The sequence below is a fragment of the Uloborus diversus genome, chromosome 3 (assembly GCF_026930045.1).
Source record: "Uloborus diversus isolate 005 chromosome 3, Udiv.v.3.1, whole genome shotgun sequence".
In the NCBI taxonomy this organism is placed as follows: Eukaryota; Metazoa; Arthropoda; class Arachnida; order Araneae; family Uloboridae; genus Uloborus; species Uloborus diversus.
In genome coordinates, this window is record NC_072733.1 from 49,547,554 (window position 1) to 49,574,606 (window position 27,053).

A 27,053-nucleotide genomic window follows, 5' to 3' on the forward strand; every position below is an offset into this window, starting at 1 on the left:
AGTGAAGTCCCATACTGCACCATCTTTGCTATTTTGTGTTTTGTAAAAAAAAGATATGTTTGATTTGTGAAGTTGTTACTTATATCTTTCCATGTAAAATTATTCACTATTCCCAAGCAGCATCAACTCATCGGATTTTGCTCGGTCAATCATCGACTCCTCCTAAACTCATCGCGTAACGCACGCTGATATTGTTGCGATCAGAATCTGAGAACTGGTTTTCGATGAGCTGTTTTTCATGGAAAAACGAAATTGTAACGATCAAATTATGGAAACTATAACTTTTGAAGGAAATATTGGAAACTATACTTTTGAAGGAGTCACCCAGTTTAAATACTTGGGTGCACTTATTACCAGTAAGAATGAGTTTAAAGTTGAAATCGGAAATCGAATTTTGATGGCAAATAGATGCTACTTTGGCTTAAAGAGCCAATTAAAATCTAAGCTCCTTTCCATTAATACAAAAATAAACCTATACAAAACCCTCATAAGACCGATCATTTTATACGGTAGTGAGACATGGGCAATTAATAAAACAGAGGAAAACAGACTTCTCATTTTTGAAAGAAAGATCCTTCGGGCAATTTTTGGAGCAGTAAAAGAAAATGACACTTGGAGAAGTTTATATAACTTTGAAGTATACCGTAAATACCGACAACCCAACATCTTAAGAGTAATTAAAGCCAATAGAATCAGATGGCTGGGGCACGTATTTAGGCGTGCAGATCTGGACCCGGTTGAAAAGATAACTTTTTCAAGGATTGAGGGTACAAGGAGAAAGGGAAGACCAGCAACAAGGTGGCTGGATAGTGTTGAGAAGGACCTTAAAATTTTGGGAGTGAACAGGTGGAGAAACCTGGCAACGTGTCGTACCGCCTGACGGAGAAAGCCTTGGCCTGCACCAGGCTGTTGTGCTGCTGATGAAGAAGAAGAAGAAAAACGATCAAATTTTCCGATTAGAATTTGCCGGTCAAAATTTCAACAGAAAAAGAGATCGTAACTATCAAATTTTCCGATAAAAATTTTCCGGGTGAAATTTCATCAAAAAACGAAATCGTAACGATCAAATTTTCTGATGAAAATTTGCCGAGCTACATTTCATCGGGAAAAAAGTAGGCCGTTTAAATTTTCCGATAAAATTTTTCCCAGTCTAAAATTTTTGGAAATCTCCCAACTGTTAAAATAGGATAAATTTTATTATTCGAATATCCGACTACTGATCAATCCGAAGGCTATACAGATCAATATTCAGGGTTGAGAATCGGAGGAAAAATGACTGACACTTTGACTCCGAATCCGACTCCTGGATTTTGGAATTGTTTACTCCGACTTGCTGCAAAATCAATTCAACTTCAACTCCACGATTCCAACCCCGATTACCTCACTGGAATTGCGAACAAAATGAGACTCTGACTCTTGAATGATTTCTCTCTATCTCCAAAACAATTCCACTCTGTTCAATTTGACTCCCAAAATTACCAACTCCTACTCGGTTCGAGGGATCGACCGAGTATGACCAAAAATGATCGACTCCGACTCTTTACTAGCTGGCGTCACAAGCATATTCACTGAATAAAATTCTCACTTTCCGTTCAGAAATCTGTCATGGCCTTGGCCCCCGATAGATGGCGCCACAAATGATTTTCTATTTAACACATTATTTTCCTCCTTGGAAAGAACATTGCTTGTATAGTGGTTAGCATATGAAGCTCATATTCCCGAGGCCTAGGGTTCGATTCCCGCCCAAAGCAACTTATATTAAACTCATGAATCACGTTCATCAAAAGTTAGAAATTAAATAAACAAGTTATTAAAAAAAAAGAGATATTAAATAATTGTCCCAAATGACGTCAACCGAAAATACCCCTCCTGAAAGTTTTAAAGATGGCGGAAGGGTCACTTGATCATCCAAGATGGCGAACCCCCTTCTCACTGTTAAATTGTTTTCCTCCTGTTTGACCCTATATCGTGGCTGTTACTACTTCTCATCGTATTTTTATCCTAAATTCATCGCCTCAGAACAGCACTGCTCGTATACTGCTCCAAATCTCGATCAGTATAGGGAGCGAATTTCATCGAATTTCGATGATCGGAGTCTACTATTGCCGATGAGACATATTGGAGCAATTTCCGATGAAAACTCATCGGAATCCGATCATCGGCCGATCAAAGTTTGATCGGATTTCGATGAATGGCCGATGATCGGCCGATGAGTTGATGCTACTCGGGTTTGTTCAAATGAATGATCCATTTCTTTTGCACTTTCTTTAAATGTTATAGTTTAAAATAGTATATCTGTTTTCTTCTTTTAATTATGCAGTTCTGCTGAATGGGAAAAAATTTCATCCAGTGAAAGAGAAAGAATTGGTCTAACCTTTGATGAAGATGGAGAATTCTGGTACTGTTTCTCATAATAAATATGATTATATGAAAACATTGTTTAACATTTGGATATACTTCAGCTGCTAATTAATGTCTTACATTTTAGATTAAAGTAATAGCTTTTATTTTGAAACCATGTAGCTAAATATTAATTTCAATAAACTTATTTACTAGTCTGTAACTTCTAATGAATGAATGAATAAATACGCGCGTAAGTCTAATAGCTTTATATAGTTTTAGAAGCTTTTTTCTTGGATCATGAAGTTCATGACCAAGAAATTCATATTTTTTGTTGTTTTCGTTTCAAATGTCCAACTTAATAATTGATATTTTTACCGCTTTTGATTTATTATTGTTTCATCTGAAGCGTTTTCAAGTGGCTGAATTAGAGAAAGTAACAGTAATGTTTTTGTTTTATCTCTCAAGACATGAAATGTCATGATTCAGGGACGTGATCCCTTTCATAACCTATGTCATGAGTCACTGATATGGTTCAGTTGTTTCAATTTATCAAAATGAAAGATGTTAGCCTTTAAAGTTCTGTATGGAAAGTATACGATCATTGTTTTAAGCTACTCAAATCTCAAGCTAATTTTAGAAATTGGGAAAAATTGCTACTTTAGTAGGGTTGTAGGCACTTGGAACAGCTTACGGGGAAAACTGTAATGAGCAAGGGGGTAGATAGTGTTAAGAGAGCAATTGATCTTCATTGGGAGTAATAAACTAACTAGGATCAGCCTATGAATGAATGAAATGAAGGAAAGGGAGACTCAACAGAGCCAAGCACTGTGACCAGAGTTCTATTGTACTAAACCACAAACAGAAGTCTTAAAACAGACCAGTAGCCAAAGCAAAATTCAGCAAGCACCTAATGGGAATGTCATGAATCTCCCAAGGCTTGAGCAAGTGACAACCAAAGTGTTCAAACCTGTAGGCAGAAAAAAGTTGCACAATCTCACAGAATGTGTGCAACAGTTTCCTCATAAATGAGGCAACCTTTACAAGTTGGATCATTACTGACACCCATTATAGTAAGGTGCCGCTTTAAGGTGCAATGACCAGTAAGAAGACAGAGAGCCTTCCTAACACTTTTTCTATTCAGACTTGAGCTCTTTTGCCGTAATATTAAGGCAACTTCTAATATATTCCTTTCCCTGATGTTGCCTGTCCAAATTAAGCCAGTTATGAAAATGTTTTTTCCTAAAAGTATCAAAAACAGCTGTTCTAATTAGATTCTCTAAAATCACACTTATTGATTCAGAGCCAATAAAGGAGTATCAGGACCTTTATGAGCAAGGTGATCAGCTATTTCATTACCCTTCAGCCATGAGTGTCTGGGTACCCAACAGAGAGTAACCTTATTCAGCTTAGCAATAGCACACAGCATATTATAGCATTCCCAAATAATATAAAATGTCATTACATATTTATTTAGAACATTAAAACCAGCTTGAGTATCAAATACAAATACAAAAGTGACAACCAGTAACAGATCTTGGGCCCAGCTAAGCTGGTCCTAGTCAATTTACAATCCTCAGTGAAGATCAATGGCCCTCTTAAAACTATCTACTTCCGTGCTCATTATCACCTCTTCCGGTAAGCTGTTCCAAGATTCCACTACCCTGCTAAAATAGTAATTTTTTCTAATATCCATGTTAGCCTTACATTTAAATAGCTTAAAACAATGACCTCTTGTCCTGTTTTCAGTGCTAAACTTTAGCCTATCTTTCATTTTAATTAATTTAAACAACTGAATCATGTCCCCTCGGTCTCTTTTTTGCTCAAGACTGTACATTTTTAGCATTCTAAGCCTGGAATCGTAGTCTAAATGAGAAAGTCCATTTATTAGCCTTGTAGCCCGCCTTTGAACCCTTTCCAATACATTAATATCTTTCTTAAGATAAGGAGACCAAAACTGAACAGCATACTCCAAATGAAGTCTGACCAAACTTCTATATAAGGGCAGAAGAACTTCTTTAGATTTGTTTGAAATCGATCTATTGATAAACCCAAGCATCTTATTGGCTTTGTTACTAGATATGCTGCAGTGTGTTGACTAAACTTTAGATCCTGACTTATTAAGACGCCCAGATCAGTAACTTTTTCTGCCTGACTAATGACTGAACCTTGCAAATAGTCCATGTACACTTATTTCCATGCCCTAAATGTTGCACTTGACATTTCCAACATTAACAACCATACACTATTTATCAGCCCATTCCGTAATATGATCGAGATCCTCTTACAGCTGATTTGCTTGTTCTTCATTTTCTACAATCCCCATAACTTTGACATCATCAGCAAAACAATTTATGTTCCCAGAAATATTTTTACTAATATCGTTCATAAAAACAATGAACAAAACCGACTTTAACACTGATCCCTAAGGAATCCTGCTTTAAACCTCACTCCATTTAGAATAATTTCCCCTTACTACTACCCTTTGTTTCCTTTGGGTCAGCCAGTTTTTTACCCAAATTATACTTTCCCCTCCTATTCCTATATCAGCTAATTTGCTAAGTAGAGCAACATGCAGTACCTTATCGAAAGCATTTTGAAAATCAATGTAAACGACATCTACAGGCGTCTTATTGTCTAAAGCCATGGTAATTTTGTCATAGAAATGTAATAAATTAGTTGCACAAGATTTACCTTTCCTGAAACTGTACTGAAAACTAGTCAATAGATTATTAGTCTCTAAAAAATTTACTATATTAATTTTTATCAATATGTCAAAAATTTTGGAAACCACCAATTTAGACCCACAGGTCTATAATTTCCCGCGCTCCCTTTAGACCTTTTCTTGAAGAGCAGTGTAATGTTAGCCAGCTTCCAATCCTCTGGCACTGTCCCTGAGTTATAAGAAGCATTGAAAATATTTACAATTACATCTGCTAATTCCTCTGCACATTCAACTAAAATTTTTGGATAAATATTATCTGGTTGCAGAGCCTTAGTCTCTTTAATTTTTTTCAAATGATGTAAAACGTCATCCCTGGTAAATACAATGTCCTCAAGCTGTACTATAGCTTGTGTCTTGCTGGTGTCAACTGTTAAGATACAGTTGTGGTTAGAAACACTCAAAAAAAGTTATTAAGAATATTAGCAATATCACTAACATCCTGAATTAAAATTATGTGCTCATCAACCAGGGGCCCAATATGACTATTTCGAACTTTTCCTGAATTAGCGTATGCAAAAAACCTCTTAGAATTCCTGTGTATGTTATCTGCCAGTCTTTGCTCCAACTCTCTTTTCTGAATCCGTTCCAAACTTAAATTTACGCCTTGCCTTACAATATTGGAGCCTTTCTGCACAGTTACCTGTTTCTTTAAACCTATGAAAAGCAGCTTGCTTGTAATTTAGAGCGTCTTTAGTTCCCTGGAGAACCACATCGGCCAAATTTTTGTGTTGACACCCTTTCTCCTAAAAGGAACATGATCCTCAGCTGTTTACGCTAGATTTTCCTTAAAATCTGCCCACTGAATATTCACTCCGCTATTGTCCAATGCGGAAGAAAAACTGCTTTCAAACTCTTCCTAAGTGCCACAAAATCAGTATTTCTGAAATTGGGCACAAACCTAAAATTTTCTACTTTGTGTATATCAAATTTAATTCCAAACCTAATACTGTTGTGGTCACTATCTCCAATGTGTTCCCCTACACATAACCCTTGAACAGAACCTTACATGTCACAGAAAACTAGATCCAAAATCACATCCTGTCGAGTATCTTGAGGTACAATTTTATCTAAGAAACAATCACGAATTACTTTCAAAAATTCCTCTTCTCTGATATTACCGTGGTAAAAATTATTCCAATCAGTTCCTGGAAAATTAAAATCTCCCATTATGATGACTGACCCCTTGCTTGAAATGTCACTAATAATACTAAGCATTTGTTCATCTTGATGCTGGCTTAAGTTGGGTGGCCTATAAATGTTCCCTATACGTAATTTTTTGCCCTTATTGCTCATCAACTCCAGCCAAATCATATCAATCTCATTTAGTTTATCTTTAATTATCAATTCATTGCAAGTTAAAGTGTCTCTGACATAAAATAAAACCCCACCACCTCTTTTACCTACTCTATCTTGTCTAAACAAATTATACCCAGCAATCGATAATAAATCATTATCATTTTCGGTAGCCCTTGTCTCGGTAACTGCAATAATATCCAACCCCTCGTCTATTATGCTTTTCAATTCTTCCTTCTTGTTCCTAATACTGCGAGCATTGGTATAAAAAACCTTTAGTAAGCCAATCTTAATTTCATTTAATGCTGTGCGATTATTTGAATCCCAACTGTAAAAATCTTTTCTCTTATAGCCACTCTATTTCCATTTCTACTAAAGTCCCAATAGTTAGTACCCTTCCGAATTCTGCTCCTTAAAACATGCCCCCCATTCCAACTTAGTTTTTTGATTCTGAAGCCTCTAAAATCACACCACTAACCATTTTGACCCCTCACTAGAACTTAGATGCAGGCCATCCCTAGCAATCCAATCGCGTTTACATTTACTCGACACATTAATAAACCTGATACTGCGCTTTATGCAAATTTCCTTGATTACGAGGTTCATACACCTAGCCCGTTGGTTTAACCAACTCCTATGCACCCCATATCTGGGAAGCAAACCAACCAATTTGACATTTGTGGAACTGTTGGTTGCTTTATCCAACAGGGAATCCCATTCTTTTGTAAACTCACCGTTGTTGCTATTGCCTACATCGTTAGTTCCCACCCACAAAGTAACTACATCTTCTTTATTAAATACCCCATTCTTTTCAGCAACCATATTTACATCTCTCACCCGAGCCCCTGACAAACAACATCTAGCCACCTTACATCTAACTTTGCTTATTGAGTTCCCACCTCATGCACCATTGAATCTCCCAAAATTATACCCTTTGTTTCCCAGTCTGTTTCCTCAGCAATAACTTTCCCCTGTAACTCTGGCGTATGTGAACACATCTATTCCTGTACCCTCAATTCAAGCAAATACTGCAACACATCAGTATGGCACAGATCTCAGCCTGAAAGACAAAGGTAAATCTGCCCAAGAGACATGAGTATTCAATACCATCTCTGGGACAAAGAGCCCCAGTGCTGTTGTTCATTTTAAAACCATCAGTGTGCCAGAGAGTGCAATTTTGGTTTTGGTGCAAAGGAACATCTCTCCAATCATTCAGAGAGAGAGAGAGAAAAGTTGCACAAAAAACCTCAGCTTCAATCTCCATATAAGGGAAACATTAAACCTAAAAGCAGTTACAGTGCTGCAGTAGGCCTGGTCCTAATATTACCAGTCATACCTATACAGACCATCCAAAAGCTTTTTAAGTTTATTTCCTGAACTGTCTAGATTAGTTCTTGACGACCAAACAATGGAACCGTTCATAATGATGACCATCTTGGTGGACAGATCTGGAACTAAGCCCTCTGGTTCTACCAATAGCTCTCTTGCAAGACCAAAAGACTTCACTAGTTCATCTTGGAGTCAAAGTAGATTCCAAGATACTTTACTTCATCAGAACATCTGAGAGTCTGTCCAAAGAAATTGATATTACGTACCTGATTGAGAGTTATTGAAGTCAACGAAGAAGTTTATGCTTATGTTCTTCTAAATCATATGATAGCATTGGAAGCTTTAGAAAAAAAATGGAACTATTTTCAATTTAATTCACACTGAAATTCCTTTTTTTTTTAAAGTGAACTCAAATTGCTTTTAAAATTTATTGTTAAATGCATCTGTTGTAGATTGTTTTGAAAGGATATAAATTGTTATTACAGGATGACAAGAAATAACATGGACACACATAATACATCATAACGTTAATGCTGTTGAAAATATTACGACCAAACTTCAAAAGCGGAAGGAATACAGGGTCATTCCATAGTGACTAACGTAACATTCGCAGCTGATTTTCAAACTCTGTTTACTTACACCGGGAGTAAAAATAAATGTGTTTTGGTTTAATATGCAGATCTAAAATTTACAAGGTGACTATTTTTTATTTCTACCAAGAATTTGAAGCAAAATAAACGCCAGCAGGTGTTTTTTCACCAAAAAAGGCATCGTGACTAACGTAACATTTTTGCAACCCTGAGAAACAATGCTTATGTTACGAGCTAATTTTTTCTGAAACTTACGCATACATTTAAAGTTGGCCGATATATTTGTAAAAGGTAAACAATCTACTTTTAAAATCGTACTACAGATTTGTTACAGACGAATCTTTTTTGGCCCTAAATGGTACTTTTCCGAAAAACTGTGTGTGACTAACGTAATGTGACTAACGTAACCATCGAAGAAATTGCAATGAATGCATATAAAAAACTTTTTATAATTAATTTCTTGCTCTTATATTACTTTTACACTTTTTAGGAACCTTCTTTGTGTTGTATTATGGTTTTTTCTTTACTTTTTTTCTATATTAGTGTAAGAAATTAAATGGAAGGATTCAGTTCAATTAACTCAATTTGAATGTGCGAAAAAAAAAGCAAATAAAAAAAACTGCTTTTACAAACTGAATAACATCATTCTTGGTCTAATTAAATCCTAAATATCTCTCTTTTAAAAAATTAACTTTTTGCGAGTTGGTAGTTTCACTGAAATTATCGTTATAAGAAACTCCGTAGTACTTTTCAATGGCATATTATTTTTTAAGGTTTACTGATTCATCGAACGAATAGTGTTGTGCATCCTTTTGAATTAAAATTTAATATTGAAAAAAAAAATTCGAACGTTTTATCAGAATGCATTTTAATTGCAGATATCACCGCAAGTGTTTGAATTTCTAAATGATCATTCTTGCATTTTCTGAAATATATGACAGCAGCGCTTATTGTCACTGTATCATGTAACATCTTCAAATGTTTTCCAACGAGCAGCCGTTACTTCATTTTAATAATAAGTGGAGATGTATTTTCTAAAAAATAGAGACGTTCTTCTTTGTTAAGACTCTATTTCTATTATCTTAATTCTTAAGCCTGGATTCTTGTGTTGAATGCACATTCAGCAGAGTACTCATTTTACTTTACTCACTTTTTTTCTTTTTTGATAATTCTTTAAATTGGAAGTATCTTCATAAAGACCTTTAAAAAAGTATTTTTTCTAAGTAAACAGAAGGTCTACAATGTAATATTACTGGTATTTTTCACCCTTTATTTTTTTAAATCGATATAGAATGCCTACATATTCAAAATTGTTCATAAAATTTACATTAAATAAATTTTAAATATTAGCAGTCATTTTTAAAATGTTACGTTAGTCACATGCAAACCGTTACGTTAGTCACAGCTCAAATGTTACGTTAGTCACACTAATTATTTTACATCTACTGATACTAAAATGAATATTTTGCACTTTTTAAGTAGATATGACACAGATGTAAGAAAATAAAAAGTGCTGTTTGGTTTAATCATCTGGTTTAGTTTTTAAGCAGAAAATAGTACATTTTCGTGACTAACGTAACGTAAATATTTTCAGTGAAATAACCAAACTAATTAAAAGACTTATCTTATAATGCATTCAAAAAGAACAGTCAATTTTGTTGGGCCAACATCTATTCATTTAGAATAAACATAGTTCTTTTAAAAATTTGCAAAAATTTTTACATTACACAAGAACACAAGAAAACGTAGATGCATGTTTTTTGCACATCCTAAGCCTTTTCTACAACCTCCCACGTTTTGAGCCAGAAGAAAAACACCGAATGAAATTTTTGCAAACTGTTATTGGATTTATGTACTAGAAAGTATGCTGAATGAAATGATAGGTCACAATTAAGGCTTTGTGGAAAAAAAATTTCTGAGGTTGAGGTTGACATTTCTATGGAATGACCCTACATTATTTCGGCTAATGTATTTTAAATTTTTCGAAGTGCCTACTTTTTGCCTTAATACAGGGCTTTAAACGTGTCACAAATTTTTCGGCTATCTGTTGCAACTCACTTTGCTTCATTGGAGCTCTAGACTAGTCACCGTATTCTCCAGATTTGAACCCAAAATATTATTCTGTTTGGTCCCTCGTGGAGACAAGGGTGTGTGCTAAACCTCATAAAACTTTGGCATCCCCAAAGAAATCTTTATGCAAGACATATGATAAAATATCAGTAATTAGGTTGCGGCCTATAGCCGAAAATTTTGTGACACGTTTAAAACGCTGTATTAAGGCTAAAGATAGCCACTTTGAAAATTAGCAAATATATTAGCCGAAAATAATGTATTCATATTCATTTTGAAGTTTGGTCGTTATATTTTCATTAGCATTAAAGTTATGATGTAATATGTGCATCTAAGTTATTTCCTGTCAGTCTGTAGCTATGTTACAAATTATGTTAACTTTCTACAGTTAAAACAATTACACCAAACCATTACAAATATCAACATATTTTTTTTAGAAACATTCTTATTCATTCTGTCACTGTAACTTATGTTATGTTTAAGAATTTGAAACTTTTCCACATATGTACTTTTTTCTGATGGTTCAGTTTGGCTGCCACATAAATGAGTTTACTTTCTACCAATACTTAAGAATTTTCTACCAATAACTTAAAGCTTTGAGTTGTGAAATGTTAGCAATTTGAGCAAAGCTTTTGCCAGATTAGTTACATTCAGAAGTTCACAAATTTATGCATGGATAAAAGTATTCCTTTTGATCGTGAAGCACATGTATATTATTTTTTCCAATTTGCTGTTATAACATTGGTTTGTTAAATTAGTATTTCTTCAGAGATGATTTTTTTTAGTAATAAACAAGTTTTAATATGTAGGTTAGTTATGATCTCACTCTCAGCATCATCAGGCTGTTTTTTTTTTTTTTTTTTTTTCAAAAATCAAAATGCAATGTGAATTTTTTTAAAAAAAGTTCTCTGGTTATTCATCAATACTTAAAACCAAATTTTAATATATTAACTAGAGGCTAAGACAGCTGTATGACCCACCTACAATGACTTGCTCAATCTAACTGCAACAAGTTGGTGTACACCTCCGGTACATTGCCAACAGCAGCTTAAGTTAGCACAAGAATTTCAATGGACATTTAAATTAATATCTGCAAACTAAAGTTGTGCAAATTTGAGATGTAAGTTACATTCCTTCAAAAGAAAAGTTGGAAAAAGTAACACATTGCATCAAATAAGTGTGTCACTTAATCCACTCTTTCTCAGATCAGGAGTTATTGGTAAGCAGCCAACTGCTATGGGTCTTTGAAATAGGGGCAAAGCATGGAAAGTTGATGTTTTAGGAAATATCTCTGCTAATTAAATTCCTACACTCCTGTTTTTGAAAATTGCTACACCATGAAGGAAGCATCATAGTTGAATGAAATTTAATACACAGTTAAGTGGTAATGGTACAAATAAATGATTACATTTTCAAACCAAACAAACAATAAAAAGAAATAGACATTAGTATTTTGTGTGGCCACTAGGCGCCGCAATAAGAGCTGCTACACGACTCGGCATGGAGTGAAACAAAGTTTGAATATCTGCCTGCAGAAGAGTCTTCCATGTTTGTATATGCAACCAAAGTTCGTCTGTCGAAGCAACAGGACGAGGATCAGCAGCAAGACGCCGCCCAACAAAATCCCACACATGTTAAATCTGTGACATATCGGCCAAGGAAGAAACTGCACCTGCTGCGAGTCAAGGCAGGATTTGACAATCCTGGCGACATGTGGACGGGCATTATCCTGCTGGAATACAGCCCCTGGAAATCCTTGCAGGAAAGGAATAGCTTAGGGCTTTGTTTATGTATCGGGTACTGTTCAAATTGCCCACAAGTCATAGCAATTGTGATAGTCCATGATATGCTATGGCACCCCAGATCATAACTCCGGGTGTTCGTCCACTGTGGCATTTGATAATGCACTCTGGAATGTGCCGTTCACCGGCATAGCGCCTGACATGAATTTGGCCATCATGGTGCCACAAATCGAAGCAGGATTCTTCAGAAAAGATGATTTGCTGCCAATCAGCACGCCAGCTCCTATGCACATTGGCCCATTGTAGCTGCAGGCGGCAATGGTTTGGGGTGAGAGGAATCCTGTATATAGGAATCCTTGCGCACTGCCCACGCAGCAGCAGATGTCTCCGAATTGATAAAGCACACAATGAAACACCTGTAGCTGTTGACCACTGTGGTGCCAATTGTCTCGAGTAAGCTGTGTGGTTCGTCAGCGCCATACGCACCAGGTGTTTGTCATTGTGAGCTGACGTCACATTTCAGGGTCCACTCCCGGATTTCAGAGCTGTCCGATCCTTGTCTGTCTACTGCTTCCAAACACGCATGATTGTTCTGCTGTGACGCTGCACACGATCGGCTACTGCACGATAAGACAATCCAGCTTCACAAAGGACGATTCTGCCCCGTTCAAACTCCAAAATTTGCTCAAATTTTGCTTTCTTTCATCGAAGAGGCATAGTAAAGATTCCATTAACGTTTACTCTAGCATATAGCCTCCGAAAATCATACACGCCTCGCTACAGCCGTATATTTATATTCGGTTCGATCTGATAACTTACGATGTTTAAACAAAAAGCCGAAGGGCTAAATTTCGTAAGTCAGTCAACAATGTTACATGCTTATACAAGCAGAGATAATATCACACAGTGGAAGGTGCAGAATCAAATGTTAATGTGAAGAAATGAACATTGGAAACTTGTTAAAATCTTACCAAAAATTTATTGGTCCATAGTAACTAAAATAAATAAACTAACAAAAATAAGTTCATAAGAATAAACCCTGGCCATAAGTGGAGGTGGAGTTCGCAACTCCCCAACACCTATCGGACCTAACTCACAAGAGGCTGATGAACACAAAAAAAGAGAGAGAGAACGATTGGAATCGTTCACTATTTATACTTGCCTCATTTGCATATGATTGGGCGTCAAAGGATGCCAACCTAAAACTGAAACTTTACACGTGCCGAAAGAGTTGAGAAGTTAATCTAATTTGAATAAAGTAAATTTTATATTACATTACATTAGGAATGAGAACGCGGATAAATATCGTTTACCGATGTCTATCATATCCCCCCTTCTCATTCAGTAATGTTATTAAACTTTAAATTTTTATACAATTTTAATAGATTCAAAAATAACCCCAAAAAAATCCACAAAGGGCCAGGCTTAATCTTTTACAAAAATTTAACAATTCAACAATGAACAAATATGGATATATATCCATCATAATACATCATCCATCAGCAGATGCAGCTCAATGCATCACCGCTTATTTGATTGAAGTCCTTTCTCAAAAAAAGTCCTTCTTGCCTATAGATGATCCAAAGTCCAAGGAACTAGTAGCAAGTCCAAGATTAACATTTCCACTTCTAACTATCTTGTCAAACTGTAATTGACAAAAATACTCAAAACAGTATCTTTGAAAAAGATGGGCACAATGATTTTACAAAAAAATTTTTTTTTTCACAATGACAAAATTATTTAAAACGCTTAGTTTCCAAAAATAAACTCTTGTCATTGAATCAAATTCCTCCATCTCAAAGATTAAACCAACGAGAAATTTGAAAAAGAATTTCAGTTGTTACAAAAATATTTATACTTTAATATCCCATTATATTTATTATACTAAACAATTTCATACCATTAAAAATTAACAAAATATTTGTTCACAAAAACGATTCAGTTCAAAACGGGTCTGCGGCTTCGTAAAAATATCGGCCCTATTGGATTTACTACCTACATGTTTTACGGTAAAAATGTCCCATTGAATCAAATCACGAACAAAAAATAATTTTACATCAATATGTTTTGTACGGTGATTTTCAATCGGAGATTTAACCAAGTCAATGGCCGATTGATTATCAACGTACATTATGTTAAGTATTGTATCATGATTTTATTACCAACATTCTGATCAGTACAATTTTAAAATTAATCTTTTCCAATTTCAAGTTACGTGCCTTGTTCTCTCGATGTTGCCAATCTGCTAAAACTTAAAACATAAATACATGACATGCCCTTTTTAAAGGAAATAAAAAGGATTAAAATCTTCCACTGATCTTGTTTGTGAAGAACTATAGTGTTCTGATTTGTCTGGACGAATGTAAAATCTACAGTGGCTCCCAAAAGTCTTCGTACACCTGCGACTTTCAACGAAATAGGCCCCAATCCATTGGTTAGAATTAATATTTCGGAACAGGTATTTAATTATAAGATCTATGATTAATTTTTACCAAAACTACATGAAAAGTTTTTAAAAAATATTAAAACTTAATTTTTAAAAAATCAAAAACCAAAACGTGCCGGAAATTCTATGCCACAAAAGTCTTCATACACTTTATAAAATGTCTATTTATTATTGAATAATCTAACTTTTTATTAAATTATTAATTAGTAGAATATCATACAGTATTCATAACACCTTTTAAACGTCTGGGAATAGATTTCATTCTTTTTCTTTCTTTTTTTTTTGCGTAATTTCTGAGTAAGTGTTCAATCACACTTCGAGTCTTACTGTTTCTAGCTCTATTTTCATTTTAAAGCCGTATTTTCGTAATCTAGCCTATAGATATCTCTAAATACGTTACATTAAGTTCAAATCTGGAGATTGAGGGGCTTTTTTCTGAATTTTAGGACGATTTTTGAGGCACTAGACGCAAACGTTGAAAACCGAGTGCTTCATATCGTTATCTTGATAAAAAACAAAGTTGTTTCCAATAACCAAATTTTTGGTTAAGAGTTCAAAATTGGTTTTTAAAATATTTAAAGGAACAGTATGATTCATTATTTCATCAAAAAATTCCAAACTACCAAGTCCTGATGCTGATATGCACCCTCACACTAGAACACCTCCACCGTCGTGATTAACTGATCCAACTAAGTTCTTAAGATTAAGTTCCTAATTTTTTCTTCTACTTACAATTATGCAACAATTTAACCAAAAATGTTAAATTCATTTTTATCTGTAAACAAGACGTAATTCTAAAACGTTTTTAGCTTATTTATCCTTGATTTTGCGACGAAAAGCGTAAGCTTTGTGTTTTTCGTGCGAACAAGAAAATTTCTGCGGGAAGAGGCCCCATTTAATTCAGCTAATCAGAGAACTTGGCGAAAAATTTTAGGTGAAAATTAAACGTAAAATTTTTCTTTTAACTCTGTAGAAACTTTTACAGCACTCAAATGTGTATTTTTTTTATAATTTTTTCAACTTTAAATCTCTGATCACGTTTTGTCAACTTTGCCGGTTGACGTTTTCTTACCTTGTTTTCGGTCCGATTCCTTTGTTTAAAGCATTTTATCAAGCAATCTACTATACAAACAAATAAATTAACTAATTTAGAGCCATTTCAAACCAATTTAACGCAACTGTGGGAAACAAATTTGAATTTTGAATGGTGTTTGCGGTTTTTTACGAATACCAGCGATTTTTTAGCAATAAGCACAATATTAAGAAATAAATAAACAAAAAATTAAAGCTAAATGACTTATAAGGCTCAACACAATGCAAAATTAATAATAAAACGGCATATGATAATTTTAATCATGAATTTATTCGAAAATATTTGAGTGTACGATGACTTTTGTGGCGTGTTATTTCTCTGTCTCTTCGTTTTCTGACCCATTTCAAAAAGTAGATCCGTTAATATTTTGAAAAAACCAATGGGTTGTATTTAGAATGACATAGGAATGATGTGAAAAAATATTGGACTCCATATTCGAATTCAGTTTCGAGTTATTTTGGTTTTACTAAAAAATTTCAAAGTGTACGAACACTTTTGGGAGCCACTGTATTTCTGCGATAAACTCCACCATCCTTCCCTTTAATAACGTAAGACCGAGAATTATGATTGGATTGAATGACAGTTCCTTGCTTCCACGGCTCGTTCGGCATTTTACGAAACCATACCTTTGCCTGATTATGAAGAATTGGCAACTCTTTTCCATGTATGTTTGCATATTTATTTTGTGCTTTCTGTCGCTTCTTTAAAGATTCTTGTGCTTTCTTTAATGGGAAGTTTGGTCGCATTTTCTCTGGATGCGATGGCAAAAGGGATCTAAGTCGTCTACCCATCAACAACTCAGCGGGAGAAGGAAAATCAGAAGATGGTTGGGTTCTGTAGTCTAACAAGACCGTATATAAGTCTTTTCCATCTTGGGCTGCTTTTATCAGTGATTTTTTTATTGTCTGAATTGCTCTTTCAACCTGTCCGTTGGCCCTAGGAAAGTACGGTGACGTGATCTGATGATTTATGTTCCATTCCATGCAAAAACTTTTTACACACTTTGAGTCAAATGGCGGTCCCCCATCACTCACGAGCTCCTCCGTAATGCCATGTCTGGAGAAAATAGATTTAAAGATAGTAGTTACGTTTTGTGCACTGTTATGCTTCACTGACTGAACTTCCACATATTTTGAAAAATAATCAATCAATAAAATATATTGTTGACCTTGCAAATGAAAAAAATCACAGCCCACTTTTTGCCATGGCTTTTCAGGTACTTCTTGTTCAATCAGAGTTTCTTTTTGATTGTTACGTTGGTGTTCCTGACAAATTTTACATCTGTTAATAAGGTTTTCTACATCAATATTCATGGAAGGCCAGTAAAAGTATTCTTTTGCCTTCACTTTACAAGCTACTACACCTCTGTGAGTCAAGTGCAACTTATTTAGTATTTCTGATCTTGAAGCTTGTGGCACAACTAACCGTTGACCGCGACAAATAATTCCTTCTTTTGTAGAGTATAACTCATCTCTACAATGCCAGTAAGGTTGGGCGAGTTTCTTAGTACTTTGTTTATCATCCCACCCATTTTTTATATGATATAAAACATCTTGTAATTCTTCATCATTTACCGTAATTGCTGCAATATCTTTCCACTTGCTTGGTGAAGCCCGAGTTAGAATATTTATTTTTACACTTGCTTCTGTCTCTTCTTCATTTTCAAATTTTTCTTCTTTTAATTGAGCTATGGAAAGTGTATCAGCAATGAGTAATAATTTTCCTGGGACGTACTCAAGTTTGACATCATATCTGTTAAGTCTAAGGAGCATTCGTTGCAGCCTAGGTGATATAGTATCATACTGCTTCTCTTTTAATCCAATCAATGGTTTGTGATCAGTCTGAACGATCACTGGCCTTCCATAAGTATAGTAGTTAAAATGTTCTAAACCATAGATTACGGCAAGCAACTCTTTTTCAACCTGGGCATATCGTTGCTGTGTCTCACTTAGTGATGCTGATCCATATGCTACAGGTCTGTTGTCTTGCAGCAGAACGGCTCCAAGTCCATTGCGACTTGCATCTACAGATAATGTCACAGCTTTATTTTCATTAAAATATTGTAAGCATGGAGCTTGTACTGGAGCTTTCTTGATTTTCTCAAAATCTCGTTGAATATTTGCGTCCCATATCCACTGTTTATCTTTCTTCAACAGTTCTCTTAAAGAATAGCTTAAACTCGAGAGGTGAGAAGTAAATTTAGATAAATATGTCACCATACCAAGGAATCTTTGCAACTCTTCACGGCTCTGTGGTGCTGGAAAGTCAACAATGGCTTTTACTTTCTTAATATCTGGTTCTATTCCTTTGTCAGATAAAGTGTGACCTAAATAATTAACTGACGACTTTGCATGTTGAGTTTTACTGATATTGAATTTCAAATTGGCTTCCCTGGCTCGCATTAAAACTTTATTCAATAATTTGCAGTGCTTTTCAATGGACGATGAACCTAGAGCAATGTCATCAAAATATGGGTTTACTTCTGGCATATCATCAAAAGTTTCTTCCATAGCTCTCTGAAATTCCTCTGCAGCGTTATTAAGGCCAAATGGCAGAACTAAATACCTATATCTTCCCCATGGAGTTGCAAATGTAGTTAAGAATGACGATTCTGTATCCAGTGGTAGTTGCCAAAAGCCATTCTTTGCATCAAAAATCATAAATATTTTACTTCCTTGAAGTCGTGTGATAAGGCTGTCATTTGTAGGTATCGGGTAATGAGGTCGTAAGATAGCTTCATTTAGTGGTCTTGGATCCAGACAGATGCGTAACTTTTCTGCGGTATTAACAACAACAATGCTGTTCACCCACTCTGTTGGTTCATCCACTTTTGTAATAATTCCCGAATCCATCATATTTTTCAGTTCTTCTTTAACTTTATCATGCAAAGCAATAGGTATTTTGCGGGGTCCTGCTATGTGAGGGGTGTAGTGATCTTTCAGTTTTATTTTTACTGAACGGTTTAAACGACCAACCCCTGTAAATACGTCAGAAAATTGGTTCAAAATTTCCTCAGGAGTTTCACCTAAGTAGCTCACAGGTCTCAATACATTATAAAGTCTTTGAAAAAGACCTAATTCCTCACAAGCTTTGAGGCCTAATATTGGACTTGAATCCAAAGAGGTAACTAAAAATTTTAGAACCTTATTCACTTTCGCTGTTTTACATCTAAGCATACATTCACTAAGAATCGGCACAATATTATCGCTGTAATCAAGTACAGGTGTTTTGATTTTCTTCACCAATGGCTTTTCAACCCACTTTAATATCTCGCAATTTGGAATGACATTAACTTGAGCTCCCGTGTCCAATTTAAATGTGACTTCATTTCCATTTAAGTCTAATTTGTAAAGCCATACATTTCTTGATTTTCCTTCTTCCAGATGATTTATATATTTCAACTCTCCTAAGTACCCATTTTCTGAATCAGAGCCACTAGTTTGCTCTACAGTATTAACACTTGGCAAACGTTGTCTATTATTTGATTTTATTCGGCACACTTTGGACCAGTGATTGTTTCCGCCACAGTTTCGGCACTTATCGCCAAATGCAGGACATTAAAAAAAAAAAGATCAGAATTGTTGGTAATAAAATCATGATACAATACTTAAAAAAAAAATGGTACTGATCAGAATTGTTGGTAATAAAATCATGATACAATACTTAACATGGTGTCAGAGTATAAAGTACTCACATAGGCAGTACTAGAAGCAAAAAGTGCTTTTCATTAGTCCTTTTATTTGTAAAATTTGATTTCGGGAGTTTAAAAAAAAAATGGCTGCAAATCTTCCAACAATAACAGCTTTTCATCCCGGCTCAAATCCATCCGAGGCTTGGCGCCATTGGCGAGAAGATTTTAACGATTATGTAGAAGCATTAAAATATGGTAAAGAATCGGAAAACACGAAAACGGCCCTCTTTCGACATGTTTGTGGCGATGAATTGAAGAAGCAGTTACGAACTTTCAACATTAAGCCTGAGGGTGGATCAAAAGAGGTAACATTGCAACAAATTTTGACTGAATTTGACAAATACTTTAAAGATTATGTGAATGAAGTTTACGCCTCTTTCAAATTCTTGGAAATAAGCCGAAAAGTGAAGAAAAATTCGTGGATTACTATTCACGTTTACGCTGCGCAGTAGTGGAATGCAATTACGGTGAACTTTCAGATCAAATGCTTCGTGATAAAATAATTCAAGGACTTGATGATAAATCGTTACAAGAGCGATTGATTCGGGAAACTTACAAAAATAAGAAAACTCTGTATGAAATCGTGGCTGAATGTAAAACAGCCGAGCAAAGTAAATTGCAAGCGGCAGAAATGGGTGAGAAAGTTGAGAAAATTAATCTTTTCCAATTTCAAGTTACGTGCCTTGTTCTCTCGATGTTGCCAATCTGCTAAAACTTAAAACATAAATACATGACACATTACAGATTTAATTTTACTTTTTCTAACAATTCCCCAGCGTAAACATTCGTTTAATACACGGTCAAACCACATAAGCTCTTTAGACACTTCACAAAGGGCCACAAACTCACTTTCCATAGTGGAAAGGCTAATGCAACGTTCCTTGAAGGTTCACCATTCAATCGGCGCATTATCCAACAAAATTAACTGCCCCCCCCCCCCCCCGAGTGAAGTTCGATCATCTCGATTAGCTGCATAATCGGCATCAGAAAAAGCTATTAATTGGGTTCTATTACAATTTCATTTAAGTTTTAAATCTTTTGTTTGAAAAACATAACCCAGAAGTTTTAAAAGACCGTTCCAATGAATGACACCAGGGTTGCTTTGAAATTGACTGAAGATATTGACCGCATAACAAATGTCCGGTCTCGTTCTGCTTGCAATGAAAGAAAGACAACCCAACAAATTACGATAAGGAATCTTTGACATTTCAAATTTTTCATTTTCTGTATTAGGACAATTCGATTTCGAAAAAACAGTACCTTTACAAATCGGCAATGATGAAACCGGAAAATTAAAATGTTTGAACTTTTCAAAAACTTCAATGATATATTTCGTTTGAAACAAATTAAAACCATTCTCAGTTCTTTCAAATTCAACACCTAACAGTTTTTTCGTTTTTCCGAGAACTTTTAAGTCAAAATTTTTCCTAAGTAAATTTAAAACATGATTTAAATTCTTTTCTTTCCATGCGAGCAAAACAATATCGTCAACATACAACAATAAAACGACACATGAATTATAAATATAAACACAATTACATTCTTCAAATTTCTGAAAACCAATTTTCAATAAAACACTGTTTATCTCAAAAAACCACATACGGCCACTCTGGTGCAAACCGTAAATTGCTTTATTAAGCTTACAAACTAGATTTTCTTTCCCTTCTATTGCAAAACCCGGTAGTTGTCTCATAAAGATGCATTCTTTTAGAGGTGCATATAAATAAGCATTTTTTACGTCACACTGCAAATCGAACCAACCTTCTGATATTTTCAAGGAAAAGAAAAGTCGAACCAATGAAAAATGAATCGTCGGACTAAAAGTCTGATCGTACGATTGAGGGGATTGTGCATATCCCTGAGCAACAAGTCTCCCACGATACCTAACAATTTTCCCCGATTCATCTCTTTTAACATTGAAAACCCATCTTGATCCGATTGGTTTTTCATTTGCAGGCAAAGGTGTTAAATCCCACACTTTTCTAGAATGCATAACCTCTAATTCATCCCTCATTGAATCTAACCACCGGTCCTTTTGCTTAGATTTAAGAACCTGTTTGTAATTCTTAGGAATTACAATTTCATCATCTAGTCATAAGTTACATAAATTTAAATGAACAGTTTGATCAGAAATTTCACCTTGATATAAATTTTTACCATTAAAATCAAATAAATGTGGCTTAAACAAAATAGCATTTTTAGAACAATATTTTTCAACATCATTTAAAGAACGTAATCGTTTAGAAGAATGTTTCTCATAAAAATAAATATCAGTATGAGATTTATCTGACCTTGGGATTGCTTTCCTCACCCATTCTGTTTCACTCAGCTGGGCGCGTGTTGGGTTTTCCCCATTTTCACTCAAGTCAGAATTTGAATCTGATTCATCCCTGCTCGTCTCGCTTTCACTCTCATCAGAAGATAAGAATTTAGACGGCGTACTCGGGCTTTCACTTCCGTTATACGATTCGGAATTCGATTCATTTTCTGAATTTTCAGAATCTGATTGAATATTTGACCATTTGAGACAGGGACCCAGCACAGCTCCACTAGAGCCACTCTCTGATATATTTTTAAAAGCTTCTTTGTAATAAACATTTTCATTAAAATTTACATTTATACTTTCAAAAATTTTTTCGCTTTCGGGAATACAGATACGAAAACCCTTAGTGTCAAATGCATAGCCCAAAAATATACCTTTTTTGGCTTTAACATCAAGTTTATGTCTTTGCTGACGGGGTGTTCCAAGATAACACAAAACACCGAAAGGTTTGACGTGCCTAGCACTTGGCTTACGTCCACCATATAACTCAAAAGGTGTTTTAGTTTGTCCTGAGTGACAAATCCTATTCCAAGTATAATTGAAATAAAGCATAGCATTCGGCCAAAATCTTTTACTTAGCCCGCTTTCTTCCAATAATACTGTTGCAGCATTAGCGGCTGAGCGATTGTACACTTCGGCCAAACCGTTCATCTCTGGACTGAAAATATTGGTTAATTCATGTTTTATACCGTTATCCAAACAATAATTGTCAAAAACTTTATTTACGAATTCTCCCCCGTTGTCAGTTCTAACAGCTTTTACTTTAAGATTTAAAAATCTTTCAGCACGCTTTATGTGCCTTATGAAAATTTCTGGTACTTTGCTTTTTTCACTAATTGGATACAAAGCAGATTTACGTGAAAAATCATCAATGATTGATAAATAAAAACGTTCCCCCTTATTTCCCTTAATATTACATGGACCCCACACATCAGCATGAAGTAATTCAAGGGGACACTTGGACCGTATTTTACCTATTGGTTTAAATGAAACACGTTTAAATTTACCAATTTTACAATTTTCACAATCTATTTTTACATTTTTGAATTTACGCAGGCCATGGACACACTCAAATTCACCGCTCTTTCTGATACTATCGGTGTTAATATGTGCCAGCCTTCTATGCCACAATTCTAATTTTTCTACATTAGAGCATTCAATTTTCTCATTTTCGAAATGATCATTACTTTTATTTGGTTTTATACTTTCTTGATACGATTTATTATACAAAATTTGAGGTTTTACAAAATAAATGCCATTTCTTAAAATTGCTCTAAATATAAATCCATTTCGACCAGATATCGCCACGGAGCCGTTTCCCCCTTCAAACTTAGCACCCCCCTTATCGAATTTAGTACCCGATAACAAATTTTGACGCAGATTAGGAGAGTACATTACATCTTTTAAAACAATGATAGTATCATCAAACTTTAATTTCACAGTTCCCATCCCCAAAATGGGGAAAGTTTCATTTCTAACGGCTACAGCCATTTCTTTGTTTCGCAATGGTTTAAAGTCCTCAAAAGCACTACGAATATTGACGAAATGATGGGTGGAACCAGTGTCGAAAATAAATTCATCTGGGTCTTCTGATACTTCATTTAGATCTACTTCGGAAATGAAAAAGTTCTGGTACTTACATGCTTCCTTTTCCACTGATGGGGAACTGCACCTTGCAGTTTTCTTGTTCGCCTTCCTCTTATTCCGGATTGGTGATCTTGACTTTCTGTTTCGTTGTTCGAGGTCCTTGTCAACCCTTTTATTTTGACACACATTCCTCTTATGGCCGGGTTTATTACAGTTAAAACAAATTAGTTTCCCTTTTACTCCTTTCTTGTCAAAATTACCCGGTTTCTTTACAAAGTTAGCCCTGCCGATAATTTTATCATCCTCATCTTTTAGTCGAATTCGCGATTCCTCGGCAATAAGTTCGCTGACTACTTTATTAAATGTGAATTCCTGTGCAGTAGTTCTAAGAATAACTTGACAAATATTGTCAAATTCTGAGGGCAAATGACGCAAAATTTGAAAAATCAAATAATTTTCAGAGAAATTCACGTCTATAGCCTTAATTCTTTCGAAAATTTGCCGAGTACGGGCAGCGAAAAGATTTATCGGCTCTTCCTCTTTTATACGACATTGGGATAACTCTGAAAACAATGTCATATGCTGACAACGATTGTCAGGAAAGAAGTGATCTTTCAAAGCCTTCCAGGCATCAGCCGCGTTGACCTGATTTTCAATTATCTTTTTGAAATTTTTCTCCAAATTTAAATAAATTATGGATAGGGCCACATCTTGTCGATTTTGAAAATTACGAATCTCTTGCTCAGTAGCCTTTTTTTCATCATTAGAAAAAGGTTCCTTTTCAATGCCATTTACAATCTTCCACAGACCTCGTTCCATTAGGACAAATTTGATATCCGATGACCAACTCACATAGTTGTCAGACCTTAATCTTTCGATAGGAACACTCTGGGATGCCATGATTGATAAGAACACGAAAAACGCCAAAAATAAAAAAAACCTAATTTCAAAAAAAAAAAACAACCAACAAAATCTCAAAATATCCCCGAAAAAAAAACCTAAATAGTGCAACTGTTACAGCTTCCCCCCTGGAACAAGTCCAGGTCTTCCGCTGAATTTAGCAGCCACTATTCTGCCTAACACCAAACCAACTATATCCCCCCATAAAATGCAAACGAAACGTCTGAGGAACGTTTACACTACACATGGCTTAAAGATTCGATACAAATTTCCAAAAAGTAAAAGAAAAGCTTCTATTTTCAGTTTTCATTCAACGCCGATGCGGGGAAAACAATTTGAAAAGATTTCCAAACACTTGTCATCTACCGATTCAGCAAAAAGACAAGTCAGTTACAACATTCCATTTCATCACAAAAACACGAAGTCTAATACTCTACTCTGCTGACAATTTGAAAACATCTTAATACATTTATATTACTCATGATACTGAACACGTAATTATTATGATACAATTGGGTAGGGCTGGGCCCATAACCCTTATGATAACTTACGATGTTTATACAAAAAGCCGAAGGGCTAAATTTCGTAAGTCAGTCAACAATGTTACATGCTTATACAAGCAGAGATAATATCACACAGTGGAAGGTGCAGAATCAAATGTTAATGTGAAGAAATGATCATTAGAAACTTGTTAAAATCTTACCAAAAATTTATTGGTCCATAGTAACTAAAATAAATAAACTAACAAAAATAAGTTCATAAGAATAAACCCTGGCCATAAGTGGAGGTGGAGTTCGCAACTCCCCAACACCTATCGGACCTAACTCACAAGAGGCTGACGAACACAAAAGAAGAGAGAGAGAACGATTGGAATCGTTCACTATTTATACTTGCCTCATTTGCATATGATTGGGCATCAAAGGATGCCAACCTAAAACTGAAACTTTACACATGCCGAAAGAGTTGAGAAGTTAATCTAATTTGAATAAAGTAAATTTTATATTACATTACATTAGGAATGAGAACGCGGATAAATATCGTTTACCGATGTCTATCACGATCAGCCATTGGATACTCTGGTTAGCAAAGGTAGTTTTGACTATGACCTATGACACACACGAGACCAGACCAACAAAAACCTCTATCGTCTCGAATTCCGGTTATGCTATCATTTTCGGATTCGAAGCCCAATGATCTTCAAAGCAGCAAACAAAAACATTTTCTTCAACTCAGAAACAGAGGAATTGTCTTCAAGAGCTGAGGAGGCAGTAAAAATGCGTTCCACGAATAGGCTTTCCAGGAAGATTAACCAAAGGACAGTCGTTTCGCGCACTTTCTTGGAAGAAGAGTTAAGGGGTGAAATTCACAGGTTTGGCATGTTAAGATGAACATTAAAGTTCATGGTTGAAGGTCATTCCAGTTAAAAGCCATTTCGCTCTGTTATCTGGATTAGTACTGTTCTTTGGTTGCTCTCTTTCTTAAAATTGTGATTCCTTAGAAAACCGAAATGATAGGAGTGAAAAGAAAGTATAAGTTTTTTTTCCAAGTGATGAAAAAATTAAAATCGTAGACTACTGGCCAAGTTAGATTTGCTGCAATTGCTAACCTCAAGAGGATAAATAATGAATCCAAAAAAAAAAGAAAAAAATCAGGGACCAAAAAGCAATAAAAGACTTTTCTTGAAAAAGATATGCTTAAAGTTTCTTTTACTGTCAAAATGATTCCTTAAACTCGCAATAAAGCACTTAATAATGTAATAATAGAATAAATACCTAACAAAACTAATAAAGAGGAATTTTAATCAAGAGCCCATATTGTCTTTAGTATCGATTTCAAATTTTCACCATCATATTTCAAATTTATGTAAAAAATTTCCTAAAGCCTCCGTAATTCAAAACCTCTTTATCTCGATTTTTTTAAATGTGAAATTCGAAATATACAGATTCGACTGTATGCAATATTCCCACTGCGCAGCTCATAAAATTAAACATATTTAACAATTTGCAGAATCTATGACAAAGAAAGGCTGCCTATACGTGGATTTAACAAACAATCTCATTTCTAAAGCGAAGTGTGAAATTTCACTCAATTATCAAAAAATTGTTGCAGAAGAGGGAGGCGTCTTTATACTTGAGGGTCACTCGTGGAGCAGATTTTCAATGGCATTGGGGGGGGGGGGGGGGAGCGAAGTGAATTTTTCACCTTTGTTACACAGAAAAAAGTTATATTGATTTTTTTTCTTTTTCTTCTTTTTTTCTTTTTCTTCCCTCTTTTTCTCTCTTTTTTTTGAGAGACTAACGTTTCGGGGGGGGGGGTTGTCCCCAAAACCCCCCCCTTAGCTACGCCCCTGAAAAGTAGGCTGATTTGTCAGTGGTTGACCACCTGCTTGTAGTTAACCATTGGAGCACTAATATGTACAAAGCAAGAATAAATAAGTAGATATTTTTAATCTGATTGCTGGAACTAATTTATAGCACCCCATGCAGTGTTCCCTTATAATTTATAGTTGTAACTAAAGTTTTGAATGGAGGTTAGGATGGTACAATTACAGAGACACATAAAATATTTCAAGAAAATTACTTTTCTTACTAGTGAGAATTGTCATGAGATAAAATGTTTAATTGTATTTCTTGACGTTAAATTTTATTCTTCAGGTTAATTTACTGATAATGCTGATCATCCATGTTTATACTAAGTAAATTAAAAAATTGCATCATTTTACTAGTCATTTGTGCTGGGATTGAGGGGTGGTCAACTACTGGTTATCTAAAATGCAATTAATGCCAGTAGCTGACCAGAACTGTCAAGTAATGAACTTATGCTGGTTTTAAAGCTTTTTTCTCGAACCCAAAGTGATTACAAACATTTTTTAGCTTAAGATAAACTATAATGCTACTTTTGTTCAAAAAAAAAAGGATTTTTGC

At 35.0% G+C, this 27,053-nt stretch overlaps 1 protein-coding gene across 1 annotated transcript in view; it reads left to right on the plus strand.

The window, feature by feature from the left end:
• Nucleotides 1-27,053, plus strand: part of LOC129218354 (calpain-5-like) — a 137,119-nt gene that overhangs the window by 54,257 nt on the left and 55,809 nt on the right. Inside the window, exon 7 of the mRNA XM_054852598.1 lies at nucleotides 2,321-2,398. Within this exon, the coding sequence (XP_054708573.1) occupies nucleotides 2,321-2,398 (78 nt within the window). The remainder of the gene's footprint in view (nucleotides 1-2,320; nucleotides 2,399-27,053) is intronic.